Source organism: Mesoplodon mirus (assembly GCF_964341445.2).
Source record: "Mesoplodon mirus genome assembly, chromosome: 11".
NCBI lineage: Eukaryota > Metazoa > Chordata > Mammalia > Artiodactyla > Ziphiidae > Mesoplodon > Mesoplodon mirus.
Genome location: NC_138987.1, coordinates 25,630,144 through 25,646,347, shown reverse-complemented (window position 1 = coordinate 25,646,347; position 16,204 = coordinate 25,630,144). Strand labels below are relative to the sequence as shown.

Genomic DNA, 16,204 nt, shown 5'->3' with positions numbered 1-16,204 from the left:
GACGGCGCGGACGCTTAGGCTGCAGTTCCCGGCGCGCAGTCGCGGCGGCCTCGCTCCCGCCCCCGCCGGGAGGTCCGACGTGGAAGTTGCTGGCTGACCAGGCGTCCAAGGAAACCCCCTGGGAACCAGAGCCCGAGGCCGAGCCGGAGCCGGAGCCTGAGCGCAGGCCTAGGCGAGGGGAGGTGGCGGCGCTGAGGCTCGATTAGGAGTCGCTGCCGAGGCCGGGCCCAGTCTCTGCCGGTCGACGAGGGAGGACAGGCAGTTCATCATGGGTGAGGGATCTGAGAAGGGAGCTTGGGCGCGCTGAGAGGCCGAGGCCGAGGGCTGGGGTCTGGAGGAGGAGGAGAGGGGCCGGCCTGGAAAGCCCAGAGTAGCTAGCGTCTTAGGGCGCTGACTGCTGAGGACGTAACTCACCTTAGCTCTTCACCTGTGTGCGTGGACCCTGCCTCGAACCTTCGCCCCCGTCTTATCCCGTTCTCCTTTCTCCCGGCGGGGTCCGAGGTGAGGGCAGCGCGGGTCGGTGAACTTTTCCCTCATCCCCTCGGACCCAGCGCCACTTGCTGGATGGAGCTGGTCTTGCGAAGCTTGGCAGCGTGTCAGTCGCAGGTTCGCTCAGGTTTCTTGGGTGAAGGATGAGCTTCTGGATTCTCCCTGGTCGCTGGGACTGCGTCAGTTTAAACTCCAAAAGAAGGTGGTGCTCGTAATGTTTTATTACTGCTTGGCATTTGTCTGCTTACCTGTAGCTTTTCCTGTAGATAAGGTGGAGGAGGAAATGGGCAGGGAGTGTATTACTAGTCAGCGATGACATTTTAATCTCAATTTTTGGAGTGCTAATTGAGGGAACTACATTGTCATCACAAGCATCAGGTAGAGCTTCCCTCCCCGCTAGAGCCCAAATGAAGGTGCATATTTCTTAACTTGCTTACAACCCTCCAAATGATGCAAATTCTTTGCCTTATTTAAATACCTCAGCGATTTTCTGGGGAGTTTACTTCTTGGTCTGGAACGTCAGAAGCGCTTTCTTGTCTTTTTGCATAACCCCTTCAGTTTTTTTCTTCTGCTGCTTTTTAACCTGTAAAAGGTAGAAAGGATTTTGTCAAGTCACACCCCTTGTGTTACAAATGTTCAAGGTTCTCTAACCCATGGTGGATTCATTTTTCCAGACTTGCAGCTCTTAATTTTGCCATTTCTTGGTAAAATAACCAGGTATTGTGTGTGGCATCAGTGATTGAAGGTACTTACGATGGTACTGCTGCTGTACAACAGTAATTGCTTTTCATGTTCAAGGACCTCATTGTCCCACTGTCATTCTGATTTGCCCTTTGGTTTCTGGGGGTAGTGAGGAGATCATGCTAAGATACCCATATTCTCTCGATTAGAAAGTGAGCTCCATGAGGGCAGTGTGGTCCTGTTTCTCTTATTTTTGAGTGTATCTTCTGTGCCTGCCTGACACTGTATCCAGGACATGGTAACAATCAGTAATTACTAGTTTGATGTTGAATAATGTATTTCATTGGAAGCAAAAATATGCACCTATGAATCGAAGAAAATATTACAGTATTATTTAATTTGCTGTAGCTTTCAAAGGGTAAGATTAAATGTTTTGTGGACCTAGTTCATGAAATGATACTGAAATACATCTTTATTATTTTTTAAGGTGGCTTTTTCTCAAGCATTTTTTCCAGTCTGTTTGGAACCCGGGAAATGAGGATTTTAATTTTGGGATTAGATGGAGCAGGAAAAACTACAATTTTGTACAGATTACAGGTTGGAGAAGTCGTTACTACTATTCCTAGTAAGTGTTGGTATGATAAACTAATTATAGGGGCTTTCTCTTTCCATCAAACATAACTTTATTTCTGAATAAATATATAATGTAATTGATAAGGTTCGTAAACTTCTACTATGAGCATAATATTTATAACACTTTTTTTCATAAATTTACAGACAATTTGGTGTAATTTATGAACCCCTGTGCATGGCTGGGTTCTGCTGTTTAGGGCTGTTTTAAAAGTTGGGTAGAGTTAAGCCACCTAATCTCATTGAGAGCCAGTATCTTTGTTGATAAAATGAAGATAATAAATATACATTGGCTTTGAGGGGAAAATAAATCTAGTATATAAAATACTTTGTAAACCTGTGTAAAGAATTATACAGATATGAAGTGATATTATTACATGTGAAGTGGGTTTTTTTCTGTATTTGTTACTATTTGATTAAGATTAGTTTCTCTTTAGTAATTCTATTGATTATTTTTAAAGATCTGAGTTGAAGAGACTGAGTGTTGAATCTGGTACTTAAAAATATCAAGAAAAGAAACACCTTGACTTTAAATCAATTAATATCCTAGAAGAATATTCTCCAACAGTCTTTTTTTTTTTTTTTTTTCTTTTTGCGGTATGCGGGCCTCTCACTGTTGTGGCCTCTCCCGTTGCGGAGCACAGGCTCCGGATGCGCAGGCCCAGCGGCCATGGCTCACGGGCCCAGCCGCTCCGCGGCATATGGGATCCTCCCGGACCGGGGCACGAACCCGTATCCCCTGCATCGGCAGGCGGACTCTCAACCACTGCGCCACCAGGGAGGCCCTCCAACAGTCTTAATTTACTACATAATAAGACTGTTCTGTTACTTATGCTATTTTCATTTGTTGCCCTGAATTTACTTAGATTAGTAAGATTAGTACATTTAAACTAATAGTTTGTAGAGTTTGCTCAAGAATATTTAAATTATGCCTTTAAAGTTACTCTGTCACTCAAGGTATTTCTAAATTTAGTACTATTTAAATTTCCAGATTTAAAAAAAAGTGTAGCTTTTATGAAAGAAGAACTTTTCAAACCCTGTGTCATCTGTTACTTCTTTATGCCACCTTCAGTAAGTTTCAGTTTCCTTGGTTTTTGCTTTTCAAAATCACCCAACTCAATCTGCTACAGTTGAGTCATCGTGGCCCCTGCAATACACATAGCCCAGTGGATTGCATTTCAGCAAATGTGGTTCATACCACGCCCTTGTCCTTTGCAAATAAACAACATTCCTAACTGAGGTTGAAGACAGTGATTACCCTGCTACTTAATTCTAAGGGAGACGTCATGAACTCGCTTTTTAGTTTTTCACTCAGGTTTGCTATAGTAATTTTTTATACTTGCCATATACTCATAATCATCATTTACCAGTATAAACTTAAATCTAAAAAATTAATTGTCCAGTTATAGCTGTTAAGTCATTTTTTACTTTGATTTTTTTTTAAGTTTGTGAAATCTTAGTAATATTTGTATATGTAGCTCCCAAGTTTTTTTCAGTAGCCTTTCCACTTCCTTCAGATTCCTTTCAATGGAAAATAGTAATATCTTGCCTTAGGCATGTGATGCGAGAGCTCCAGCTAAGAAGGATGGCAGGCAAAAGGGATGGGACTCCTCCCCTTTGACCATCTAGCTATGACCTTATTACAGATGAGCTCTTGAGGAAGTCTTCAGAGGGTCTGTGAGATTGCCAGCCTTAGAGAACTCAGCTTCCATAAAGAGGTATACAGCCATTGCTGTGCCCTTACCTACTGAAGTTTAGAGTCTATCTAGGCTTTCTTGGTTTTGTTCCCTGTTTATTTGCAACCTACCAAAATTCCATTTTTTTGTAATACAACTGTCCTTTCTAAATATAACTTTCTGAACACTTTTGTATGCCAGTACTGTATTTTGAAGGGAGTTTAACATAATAGGGTTTCCATTGAGCTAAGAATTACATAATTGCATAGGTAGCTGGGGGTTCTTATATACCCTGAAAGTGGTGTTGATCTTGCTAATTGATGTGCGTATGTGTGCGTGTGTAGCACAGCATACTGTCTTATCTTAAATGGGATAATATTTGAACTAACAATGTGATTCAGCAATTACTATTAATTGCTGAAACTCAGATTGGATACTTTGAAGACAGAATGTATTAGTCTACATATACTGCTATTTTGATTTCTTTTCCAGCCATTGGATTTAATGTTGAGACAGTAACATACAAGAACCTAAAATTCCAAGTCTGGGATTTAGGAGGACAGACAAGTATCAGGTATGGTGCAAAGGCCAGATCATTTTGTGGTATTGAATCTTTCTTTATTGGCTCTTTTAGGGTTACAGGAGTAAACCAAAATATGTCTTCTTTTGTAATTTAATAGAAGACACCTAGTTTAAAATGAGGTAAAACGGCCTTATTCTCTCAATTAAAATCTGAGAATTAAAGATTTTAACTAAAGAATTAAAATCTAAGGAAGCCAGTTTTTCAGATATCACTTCAATGAAAAATCTTTTCATGAAAATCTCAAGACCTAATTACTTCAGTAGTTTTTAAATAAAAAGGGTCCTCTAGTTAATTCTTGTCAGTCCCTTCCTCTGTGACAGACTGTTTTGGATTTCCTAAAAATACCTTTTGGGCCCACCATTTAGGACTAATGTGAACATAGATGCCCTCTGGAATTCAAGTCTCCTGCCCAGCATTCTGTGCTTGACATGGCAACTGTGAATGTTTAGTGACTGTCAGTGCTCACTCACTAGGGTACTTACCATCTTAAAAGATCAGTAGTGTATTCCCCAGACATCCTGCTGCCCTGTAACTCATTTTATTTCTTGAACCACATTTGAGTCAATTTCTTACTTTAGCCATTTCTACTTCGTGTCTTCAGTGATCAGTTTAATGTCTGTTACATAAAATCATATTAAAAATTTTTTTTAAAAGAACTCATTCCTCTTAAGGAGTTTCTAGTTAAGATGTAACGATCAGGTCTGTGTGGAACTTTTTTTATCGGTACATTTAGTGATTTTATAGATTATAAATATATTCTCTCCGCCTAAAGTCTGAACTCATTCTGAAGCTCCTTGGTCCTGTGATTTATGTTTCTCAATATTCTTTCCACCCCATCCCATCTGAGGGATATGATACATGTCCATCAGAAACAATGAATCATTATGGCATTGATTCTGGCATGGATGGGGAAGGATTGGCAAGTAATACACCCCACCCCATCATTGCCAAGTCCTAGCATATGAATTAACATACCAGTTTCTTCTTCTTTCAAATAATAATATATTCTCCCTTTCTGAATTTTCTTCAGGCCATACTGGAGATGTTATTATTCAAACACAGATGCAGTCATTTATGTAGTAGACAGTTGTGACCGAGACCGAATTGGCATTTCCAAATCAGAGTTAGTTGCCATGTTGGAGGTAAGAAAACTTTATTAAAATGTGGGTAAATCATTTATATTTGCTTGCTGTTTTTATTGTTTATTGTCATTTGCAGGAATAATTAAAAGGAAAACAGGGGTCTTTTCCCCCTATGCCTTCAGTATCATTTTCTTTTGTGCAAGTTACTTTCTATTCCAAAAATACTGTTGGGGAGAGAGTTGGAGACAAAAAAAACTCCAGTCTTGTAACTTCCTTTAAACTAGATTCCTTGATTTCCAGGAAGTTCTGAGCTAAACTCTTTCTCAACTGAAGTTACTATTCTAAGTCACCCCTATGAAGTGATTGTTTTAAAATGTCTTTATTCCAGTTGTATAAATTAGCTTATGGAAGCAGACTTATTTATTATATAAATAGTATAAATATGTAAATAGTAAGAAAGTATATTTGTTTGCTTTAGAAATGTAAAGTTCAGAGAAATATATCTTCCTGGATTTCTGGCACAATTCTGGCCCCTGTTTGCCTCTCCCAGCTTTCACATTCTTTACTTTTCCCCGTGTTTACAGTGCCTCAGTCACACTGATTTTTCTGTTCTTTTCACACCGAGCTTGCGTAGCTGACACCTGGCTTAGGGTTTTGCACTTGCTCCTCCTGCTTGGAATGCTGTTTCCCCAAGTCTTTGTGTGGCTACCTTCTTGACATGTTTTATCTCACATGTTTCTTCCTCAGAGAGGGGGTCTCAGCTATCTTCTAACCCTTTATCCTACTTTATTCTTTGTAACCATTACCGTTTCTTTCCATTATTTTAAACATGTTTGTTTACTTATATATGCCTCCCACCCAAAAGTGTAAAGTTCTTTGAGTTTACCCTGTACCCCTGATGTGTGGAACAGTGTATAGCTGTTAATTAAGAACTCAATACATTATATTCACTGAGGTTTGTAAGATAATTTATTGGCTAACTGACTGAATTCAGAGGATGCATTAATCAACTAAAAGTTTTTAATATCTCCATTTGTTAAATAAGCTTCTCAAATGTACTAATTAATTAATAATGAAATTGCCTTTGCTTGAGAAAATTAGATGCATAGGTTTCCTTTTCCCACCAAAACTATGATTCTGAATTATCCGATCATTGAATGTTTAAATATAAGTTCTAGGCCACTTGATTACCTAGTTAGAAGCATTCTTAGAATGCTAGAATAGAGTTCTTGGACAACTAACTTCTTAGTAGCTTCTGAGTTATAAATTGCAGACCTAAAGTTTTAAAGTTTTGCCAAATTTTTTTTTTTACAATGTAGCATCATATTTATCATAAGAGCTTCTTAGACCAAATTCAAAGTGTAAGGAGTATTAAGGGACTGGTTAATTGCCTTGGGTATAACAGATTTTTAAAATAAAAGCTTGATTTAGATGTAATTCACATGTCATAATAGATTTTTATCATATAAAGTATGGCATAAAAGAAATGGATTAACTTAAGTTCACAATTCTCAAATTGTACTGGATTGTTGTTAGGTTATTTGTGGTATTAGGATTTGACTTGTATAATCTTATGGAGAAAGAACTAAAAATTGTATTCATTCTTTAGGAAGTAACTTTTAATTGATGCAATCAATTAATATTTATGTATTAGTGATATAAAGTACATGTGGAATATGAGTCAGGACTATTATATTAAAACTTACACAAAATCAATTTGTTTTACTTTTGTACACAAAAATTCTAAATGGAGTAAAGAATTATGTAAAATGGAAGTCATTATAAGGGAATATGTTTAAAATTTCTGGATTGAGAAGGTCCTTCTAAATCCAAGAATTGGAAGGAATTACAAAAGAAAAGATAGATTTAATTATATTAATATTATACAAACAAACAAAAAATCCACAAAGCTCAGATGCCAAACAATACAAGTTAGGGTAAAATGGGGAACCAAGACACAGTTTTACAGCCAGTGACTAAGGATTAGTGATCTTAATCGTATCAATACCTTTTGCAAATCAATAGAAAAGTGAGCAAAAGGCATGAACCTACAATTTATAGGAGAAGAATTTATTGCTAATAACATTTTTTTTTTTTTGCGGTACACGGGCCTCTCACTGCTGTGGCCTCTCCCATTGCGGAGCACAGGCTCCGGACGTGCAGGCTCAGCAGCCATGGCTCACGGGCCCAGTTGCTCCGCGGCATGTGGGATCTTCCCAGACCGGGGCACAAACCCATGTCCCCTGCATTAGCAGGTGGACTGTCTACCACTGCGCCACCAGGGAAGTCCAACATTTGTATTTTTAATACCCTAATAATAAATAAGCATATAATGAAATGCTATGTTTGGAAAAATATATAGTTTCAGTTCTACCAAAGCTGCATTGGAGATGGGCACTGTCATACACTGTTCGTGGATTTGAAGTTGTTACAGCCTCTCTGGACAGCAGTTTATTAATACATGTAACAAGAACCTGAAAAAAATTTCATACTTTGATTCCATTTTTAGAGAATTGTGTTAAGGAAATAGAGATTTATACAAAGATTTCTGTATTATGATTCTGTCACTTCGGTTTCTCTAATAGTCGAGTGAAAAGAATCTAGGAAGAATCTAATACTGGAAAACAGTTATATAGTTTATGGTGCATGAATTCTTAGTGTACAGTATAACCATTAATGTTTAAAAAAAATCTTTGAGGGACTTCCCTGGTGGCGCAGTGGTTAAGAATCTGCCTGCTAATGTAGGGGACATGGGTTCAAGCCCTGGTCCGGGAAGATCCCACATGCTGTGGAGCAACTAAGCCCATGCACCACAAATACTGAGCCTGCGCTCTACAGCCTGTGAGCCACAACTACTGAGCCCGCGTGCCACAACTACTGAAACCTGTGTGCCTAGGGCCCATGCTCCACAACAAGAGAAGCAATGAGAAGCCTGGGCACCACAATGAAGAGTAGCCCCTGCTCGCTACAACTAGAGAAAGGCTGCGCACAGCAATGAAGCCCCAGTGCAGCCAAAAATAAATAAATAAAATAAATTAATTAAAAAAAATTTTTTTGATAGTTTGGAAAAACATCCACAATTTAATGTTTAGTTTATTTTTTAAAGCAGGGTATGGAACTGTATTTAAATGTGATCTTAAATGTATATATATACTAAATAAACTATAAGTATCTGAATTACAAAGCAGTAGAAAATACCCAAAATGTTAAACAGTGATCATGTTTAGGAGATAGGATTATGGGTGAAGTTTCTTTTCTTCATACTTCTCTATAATTTCAAATAATTTATAATGAACATTATATATTAATAATTAGGAAATACGCTTTTAAAATAATAGATTTTTTTTGGCATTTCTTCCTAAACTCAAGGGAGCAAATTGATTAGAAGAAATCAAGCCTTTTCTATGTTATTTAGGAAGAAGAGCTGAGAAAAGCCATTTTAGTGGTGTTTGCAAATAAGCAGGACATGGAACAGGCCATGACTCCCTCGGAGATGGCAAATTCACTTGGGTTACCTGCCTTGAAGGACCGAAAATGGCAAATATTCAAAACTTCAGCAACCAAAGGCACTGGCCTTGATGAGGCAATGGAATGGTAAGTATGTCTCCAGGAGCCGTTTGTGCATTTGTGTGACATGCAGCTGTGCACATACATGTGTGATTTCCCTTTGGTCTTAAGGATGAAATTCAGATTATTTATCGGTTTATCATATTGTTCCTCCACCCTTTTCTTCCACTGGTCTTCATGTACGTCTGCTTTTATTTCAACCACACCTTCTAATTATAGTTAGATAAGCCAGCTCTCTGCTGTATTTCTAGCTTTTCCCCCTACCTCACCGCACCCTCCAATTCCTTATCCTTCAGGACTTAGGTTAAGGCTCTGTGTTTCTCAAGAGCCTTCCCTGACGTAACTTCATGCCCACTGCCTTACCACACACAGAGGTCTTTGTCACAGTTCAGTGATATAATAGTACTTGTCACACTGTCTTGTAGTTGGTTTGTGCATCTGCTCATTAAATTGTCGTCTCCTTGAAGACTGAGACTAGTTTTCATCTCTGAATTAACCCACATCTGGCCTGGCTGTAGTAGTAGCAGCCTGGAAAGTATATATCTGGTGTTTTTTGATTATTTATTTATTATTTTAAAATTTATTTATTTATTTTTGGCTGCATTGTGTCTTCGTTGCTGCCCACGGGCTTTCTCTAGTTGTGGCGAGCGGGGCCTACTGTTTGTTGTAGTGCATGGGCTTCTCATTTGCAGTGGCTTCCCGTGGAGCACAGGCTCTAGGCGCATGGGCTTCAGTAGTTGCAGCACGCGGGCTCAGTAGTTGTGGCACGTGAGGTCAGTCGTTGCTGCGTGTGGGCTCTAGAGCACAGGCTCAGTAGTTGTGGCTCACGGGCTTAGTTGCTCTGTGGCATGGGGGATCTTCCCGGACCAGGGATTGAACCCATGTCCCCTGCACTGGCAGGCACATTCTTAACCACTGCCCCACCAGGGAAGTCCCTGGTCTTTTTTGATTATTCATTCAAAGCATAGAGAAAGTGAAAGCTAAAAGACCCTCATGGAAATTGAGTCCATAACCTCATTCTTTTAATATAAGTGTCTTAGCCTTCATCATTTAAAGTGCTTTGGAATCCACCTCCAGCATAAAATTTATATAATAAATGATCTATACCTGAAAGTTTGAAGTTAATCTTATGAAACTGTTCATTTTCTCTTCACAGGTTAGTTGAAACATTAAAGAGCAGACAGTAATTCAGTCACTTCTGCTCCTTTGAAACGAAGACCACATCACATATCGCTTTGGAAACAGTTCACGTGTGCTTTACACTACTAAATGTTAAAACTGTATGATTGTCAGCATATACCAAACTGACTGCAACATTTGTAATAAGTATTAAAAATAAGTATTTGGTTGGAAGGGTAACTCATCGTGATTGAATCAACTAAATGTGTGTTCTGTATAATGTGAAATATTCCTTCCTTGTTATCTTGTGTTAAGGTATATATTCTATTTGTATGGAATTCTTATTCAGATACAGTCCTATTAAAGAATGTACTCTTATTGAGGAAAAAGCCCTCCGATTTTAAATTAGTGGTTGCAGCTTGTTTGTATTAACACTAAAAAATATCTTAACTCAGATTTTTTTCCCCCTAAAATGAATTAAGTTTTTCCAAAGATTAGGCTCAATAGAGTAGGCTAGGAACCTAGCGTGGGTTAATTATAGTCTTCATTTGCTTAATGACCACTTTAAGCTGTTTCATTTAGAAGCTTTTGGTTATAGGCATGAAGTTGAAGTAATTATTTTGGTGGCTATCTTCACTGACTTATCTGTAATTATCATTTTATAGTATTTATGGTTGTTGGAAAATTTTTACACATTTGGGCCTTCCTAGTCAGTTTGTACAGGAACCCTGTGAGGTAGCTAGGACATCATTTTTACATCTTCATTTTTATGGATATGGACCCAAAATTCTGATAGACTGGCTTGACCAGTGTCACCTGCTAGGGAAGTGGGAAGAGGGCTTAAAGTGAGACTTCACAGGGTCAGAAGCTTGTCCCATAAACTATACCATAAATTCCTGAAAATGCCAACATTGACAATACAGCTTAACTCCTTATATAAAATTAAGCTAATTGAAGTAGACACATTACAATCAAAATAATGTCTATACATTTATTTGTCCTTACTAGTAGAGGTAGTAAAAACAATCCAAAATGGTTATATTTGTTGGAATTCACAACACATTAAAGAAAATTTCACATGAAAGGAAATTTTTAAAATATTTTAAGAAGCATTGTAAAAGATGTTTTTGCTGCCTTTGATTCCTTTTATCTACCTATAATTGAACATGTAAATTTGATTGGTGAAAAGTCAAAATCTTACTGATTCTACAGGGAGAAATTAAGTATTCCTTTAAAAATTAGGCTTACTGCTGCTAGGCTGTCAAAAACAATTATATTCTAAGGGACTTTTTAAAGGAACTTTTCAAACAACCCAGTCTACAGTATGACAGAAGTAAATAAGAGTCCTTAGTAATTACTAAAATTGGGAGCAATTTTTTCATTTTTTAAGTTGGATAAGCAGCATTTAAAAAATTAGATGCCAGTAAAGAGAATTTAATACCATTGTGCCCCTCAGGTCTCAGGAAAGCTAGTGGTCATTCAGCTCACATGAATGTGACTTTCTTTTCTAATCTGTGGGACTTTTCTTATTCTCTAGCACCCATTCCTAATTTGATTTCTTGGAAATCTTTTGGAGACCTTCTTCCCGGGACAGGTGTTCCCAGCGCACCTAATATTACTAACTGAGCATATAACTAACATTGTTTCATAGCTTCCAAGGCACTCCTGATGGGCAGACTGTCTTTTTCATGTTTCTATCCCTAGCATCCAGTATGGTGCTTGGCACATTATGGCACCTCAGAATATGTTCATGGTTCAAATAGTAAGCTTTTATATTTGTCAGCTAGGAAATAGTACATCTGCAGTTTATACTTGGGTCTGGTCAGTGGCACATATCTAGTGCTGGGCTTGTACCCAAATGGCTAAATACTCCCCAGTGGTTCAGGAACACTGTGAAAGTAGAAGTCGGTGGAGGTGCGGCCCTGGCAGGCAAGTGCTGCCTGACGTATAGCCCTGGTAGCAAAGGCCAGCACTTGGATGATCCTGATCCCTCTGGTTTGTCACAAAGAATAGGATGGGATAAATAGAGCATACACTTATTTTAATATGGTATGAATTATAAGGTCCTTATCTAGCAGGAAACAACTGTACAGGTATGTTACAGGAGTTTGAAAGTTCTCGTTTATAAAAATCTACCGAGTATTGTTTTGTGAGAAGCCTGAAAATGAAAAAACCACCAAACTTGAAATCAGAACACATGAGTTCTAGGCACAAAGGGCCACACTCCATCAGTTGTTTGTTTGGTTTTTCTTTTTGAACAAATAGCGTCAAAGTTTTCTTTTAGCTCTAACATTCTATTTTATAATTCTGGTTGGTAGTTGTGCTGTGTCATGTGATTAAATTTTTAAAAATGAGAAACTGAGGTGGAATTCTATTACCAGAATACCTGAGATGCACTTTAAATTGTGGAAATGTAAGCTCCTTGAGGGCAGGGACCATACATCATTTACTGTTAGAATCCCTTGCATCTAGTATGGTGCACTTGGCACATACTAGGTACTCAATAAATATTTACTGATTAAAACAAAGCTGTGCTCAATATACTTCAGATACTTCCTGATTTTTGCTTTTGTATTTTGTTTTCTGATTTAAAAATTTTTATAAAAGCAATACATGCACTTTAAATCACTTAGAATTGAGTCTGCCTTCCAAGATGCCCTATGTTTATCCTTTTGGCACATTACAAACACCTTAGAAGTATGAGAACTCTTGTTTGATATATAAACTACATCAAAACACAAATTCTGAAGTTCATGAATGTTTGAACATTTGATTCCTATGCCTTATGCTATAATATTTCTAATCCCATAATTACAAATTACAAAGAGCATGGGCTTTTAATCCTGGGTTTGAATCTTAACTCTGCCACCTATAACCTGTGTCACCCTTACATACATTATTTAATCCGAGATGAGATTCCTCATCTGTAAAATAATGAGTTTTAGGAAGCTCTCAGGAAGACTATGAGAATTAAATAAAATGTAAAGGGTAGGATAGATTCTTTCTCCCCCCTCCCAAATATATTGGGCACTAAAGAGTATTGCTTCTACATCAAGTGCATAGAGAGGCAAAAGATATGGCTGAACAAGATAATGCCAAATGGTTTTCCAAAGTGGTTTATGAGTGCCCTTTCCTCCACCATGCCTGCCAACGTTTGGTATTGTCAGCTTTATAAGTCTGAAGGGTTCAAAATGGAATTTCATTCTGATGTTAATGTGCATTTTCCTAATTATTAATGAGGCTAAATACAGGAGGAGTGACTCAAAAAAATATTTAACAACTAGACATAGCTGATGCAGGAGGACCCCTACTAGTCCAGGTATTAGTCCTTTAATTTCTGGTGTAGGGAGACATGGAGTCTAGGGACTCATATAGCCAGGGTGGCACTTGGGGGTCTCAAGATAGTGACTACTTACTAACCAGTACATAAGTAATATTGATATAGCCATATTTGCTAAACGTTGAGGTTTAAGGGCCATTTATATTTCCTCTGCAATGCCTATTTCTCTCTTTTGCCACTTTTCCTACTGTATTATCTTTGTTGATTCATAGGTATTCATTATATAGCCTGGGTGCTACTAATCCTTTATCAGTATATGGTACATACTATGTCCCAGTTGTATCTTTTTTGTAAGTAGACGGTCTTAATTTTAATGAAGTAGAGTTTATCACATCGTCCCTCCACAGACAGCACTTTTGGTCTTATTTTTCATATCTGAGAGGGCAAGCCCCTCACCCTGTTATCCTTTTTTAAAAGCATCATGGCTATTCTCGATTTACTATCTTCCATATAAATTTTAGAATCAGCTTGTTGGGATAATATGAAGAACTCCTTTGTGATTTTGCTCAGATACACATTTACCCAGTGGGATCCAACTGGGGATGAACTAACAACTTAAGATACTGAATCTTCCTACTCATGAACATGGCTATACTTCTCCATTTGTGCAGATCTTTCTTAATGCCTTTTGATAAAGTTTTATAATTTCCTCCATAAAGGTATTGCAAATCATTTGATTTATTCCTAACTTCTACATGTTGTCTTGCTATTTTAATGTGTATTTTTAAAAAGAAAAATACATTTTAAGCTCTTTATCATTAGTGTCAGATGCTTTTTAGACAGTGAAGATACAGTAGTGGTATGAAATATTTTAATTAAAACTAAGCATGAATTATATTAAACTGTATAATATACAACCTGTGCCAAAGTTTAAATTAAATAATAAAATCTATGATTTTGGACCAGCAGATACACTAGAAAGTTCATGTTTCGGGGTAAGTTGGGACACTGTATTAGCACAGGGAGCACTTTACTCCACCATTGCTAAGTCTTTCAGGCTGTGGCTCTTTTGTCTCTTGGCCTTATAGCCTGGACGCAGGAACTCGATCTTTCTCTTCTTTGCTTCCTTTTTATTTTTGTGTTTCTTCAGCTTTTTCTTGGCAGCGATATCAGGATTAGTTACAAACTTGAAAAAAGAATAGAAATGTTATACTACTTTTAAAGTAAATGTTAGACCAATAAAAATCAAATGCAGAAATGGACCATTTTGTTCACCTTAAACATCACAAATGCAATACATGCCCATTAAAGAAAATCTGGAGCCCCAGTTATAAAGTCCCACTTCTCAAATACATCCAATTCCTCTATCCTCCCTGGGTAAGTTTGACACGCATGCACACACCCCTGGTTAAAAATAGTTAAGCCTAATGAACATGCCATGTTTTCAAAGAGCAGGCCTACCTCCAAAGCCTTCCTCTTCTTCCGGAGTGCCCTTTTCTCAGTAGCCTGTTTCTGTACAGAGGCAAAGGCTAAGGAGAAGCTCTCGAGCCCAACCAGCTTTTTCAGTAATTCTATGACTTCCTGGGATAGATTCTTCAGTGAAGGATCTAATCACACACACAATAATAATCAGAAACACGTAGGAAAGGACACATTTGAATATGTACAAAATTAACAACACGCAAAATTTAAACTCTTGAGGCTTTATCACTTCAACATTAAACACTGATCTAAAACTAGCCTCTTTGTTTCTGAGATGGGAGAACAAGCAGAAGTGCTGGACACAGCACTCTGAGCCACACCTCATCCAGGATGCAGCAAGAGATCAGAGACCATGAAGCAACTACCCAAGAGAATCCCGGCTCAGAAGACATCAAAGTAATTTGAGAACTTGACAAATGTTTTGGGTTACTTTTATTAACCTGCTCAGCTCTGTGCAGATGGGGGCAAAGAAAGGTAATTGTGTTTCTCTAATTCCCGGGTCATAGAAGCTTGGCTCTGGCTGTAACCTCTTTTTTTTGGATCAAAGACTCCTTTGAGAAGCTGACAAAAAGCCATATTCTCCCACCCTTCCCTGCCTCCTCTCTCCCAAATGCAAATAGTCCAGGATTTCTGCGTTCAACTTCAGGAAAGCTCATGACACCTACTGTAGATTGCAAGTTTCTTGAAGATGAGGATTGGGCCTTTTCCACCACTGAACCCTTATTTAGGTGCTCAATAAATGTTGGCTGAGAACCAAAGTCAACCTGACCTCTAAGAAGGAAACTCTCCAGGCTATAGGACTAAAACAGCTTCTGTTTTGACATTCACTTCATTTTTGTTTTATTTTAAAATTCTTAACATCCACTTTACTGCCTCTCTTTCCAACCCCTAATTCCCACTTTTCCTAATATCAAAAGAGGTAACTTAGGATCAGCAAGGGAAATGTACCAAATGTACCAGGCAAGAAAAAAAAAATTGGAAAATTTAAAATATTTGAACTAAAAACTATTTCATATTTTTGCCTTGTAATTTTTGAGAATATAATGACATTTGTTCATTATTTTTCGCAGCGCTATGAGGTTTAGAACCACCCCAAATTATTTTTCTTTGAATATTTAATCTATGCATAGGAATAAAACATCATCTTTTAGGAGAGAAACATTCACTCTTAGACACAAGAAAGCATATAGAAGACAGTCAAAAATAACACAAATATGCCTTATTTTCTTGCTATTAATTGTCTTGATACCTAGCAAGTTTTCTTTCTTAAACTCTGGCAGAGAGGGAGGACAGAAAGGAAGAAGGAAGCATTCAGGAGAGAAGACAGGAATCCTAACATGCAAGTATTCAGAAGAGAGGCCGCAGAATTACCCTGGTCCGAATAGGTGCTGTTCAGTTCTCGGAACAAAGGAGCTATGATCACTGGGAGGTACGGCTTCACCTTGTCTATTCCAAGATCCATTGCTACAGCTCCAAGAAACTTAAAGATGCATGTTCTCTGAAAGTACAGATCATTTTTCTTTTATACTTGCAGCTACACAGAGTTAATTTAGAAAACAAGGTCTCTTTGGGGGCAGATGTTATTGCTGCAGTTCTGGGTTCAAAAGTTCCTAGG

General features: G+C 38.0%; 2 protein-coding genes across 3 annotated transcripts in view; one reads left to right on the top strand and one right to left on the bottom strand.

Moving 5' to 3' along the window:
• Positions 1 to 74: 74 nt before the first annotated feature.
• ARL1 (ARF like GTPase 1) lies at positions 75 to 12,370 on the top strand. Of its 2 annotated transcripts, none has more exons than XM_082634634.1 (6): positions 75 to 272; positions 1,658 to 1,795; positions 3,969 to 4,050; positions 5,090 to 5,201; positions 8,557 to 8,735; positions 9,865 to 12,370. In XM_082634634.1, the coding sequence occupies exons 1-6, from the start codon at positions 269 to 271 to the stop codon at positions 9,893 to 9,895; spliced, it is 546 nt and encodes a 181-aa protein (XP_082490760.1). In that variant the 5' UTR covers positions 75 to 268; the 3' UTR covers positions 9,896 to 12,370. The 2 variants fall into 2 exon arrangements, with proteins under 2 accessions (XP_082490760.1, XP_082490761.1); XM_082634635.1 differs by lacking the exon at positions 75 to 272 and adding an exon at positions 296 to 691.
• Positions 12,371 to 12,472: 102 nt separating this feature from the next.
• The window catches only part of UTP20 (UTP20 small subunit processome component), a 93,007-nt gene continuing 89,275 nt past the window's right edge, over positions 12,473 to 16,204 (bottom strand). Inside the window, exons 60-62 of the mRNA XM_082634618.1 lie at positions 15,961 to 16,087; positions 14,569 to 14,714; positions 12,473 to 14,293 (exon numbers count right to left, since the gene is read on the bottom strand). Coding sequence (XP_082490744.1) covers positions 14,138 to 14,293; positions 14,569 to 14,714; positions 15,961 to 16,087 — 429 coding nt within the window. The 3' untranslated portion in view covers positions 12,473 to 14,137. The remainder of the gene's footprint in view (positions 14,294 to 14,568; positions 14,715 to 15,960; positions 16,088 to 16,204) is intronic.

Bases quoted from the DNA above. Each gene is read 5' to 3' on its own strand.
- ARL1 (XM_082634634.1), top strand. The intron at 5,202-8,556 runs GTAAGAAAACTT...TATGTTATTTAG, and splicing joins AGTTAGTTGCCATGTTGGAG to GAAGAAGAGCTGAGAAAAGC. The intron at 8,736-9,864 runs GTAAGTATGTCT...TTCTCTTCACAG, and splicing joins CTTGATGAGGCAATGGAATG to GTTAGTTGAAACATTAAAGA.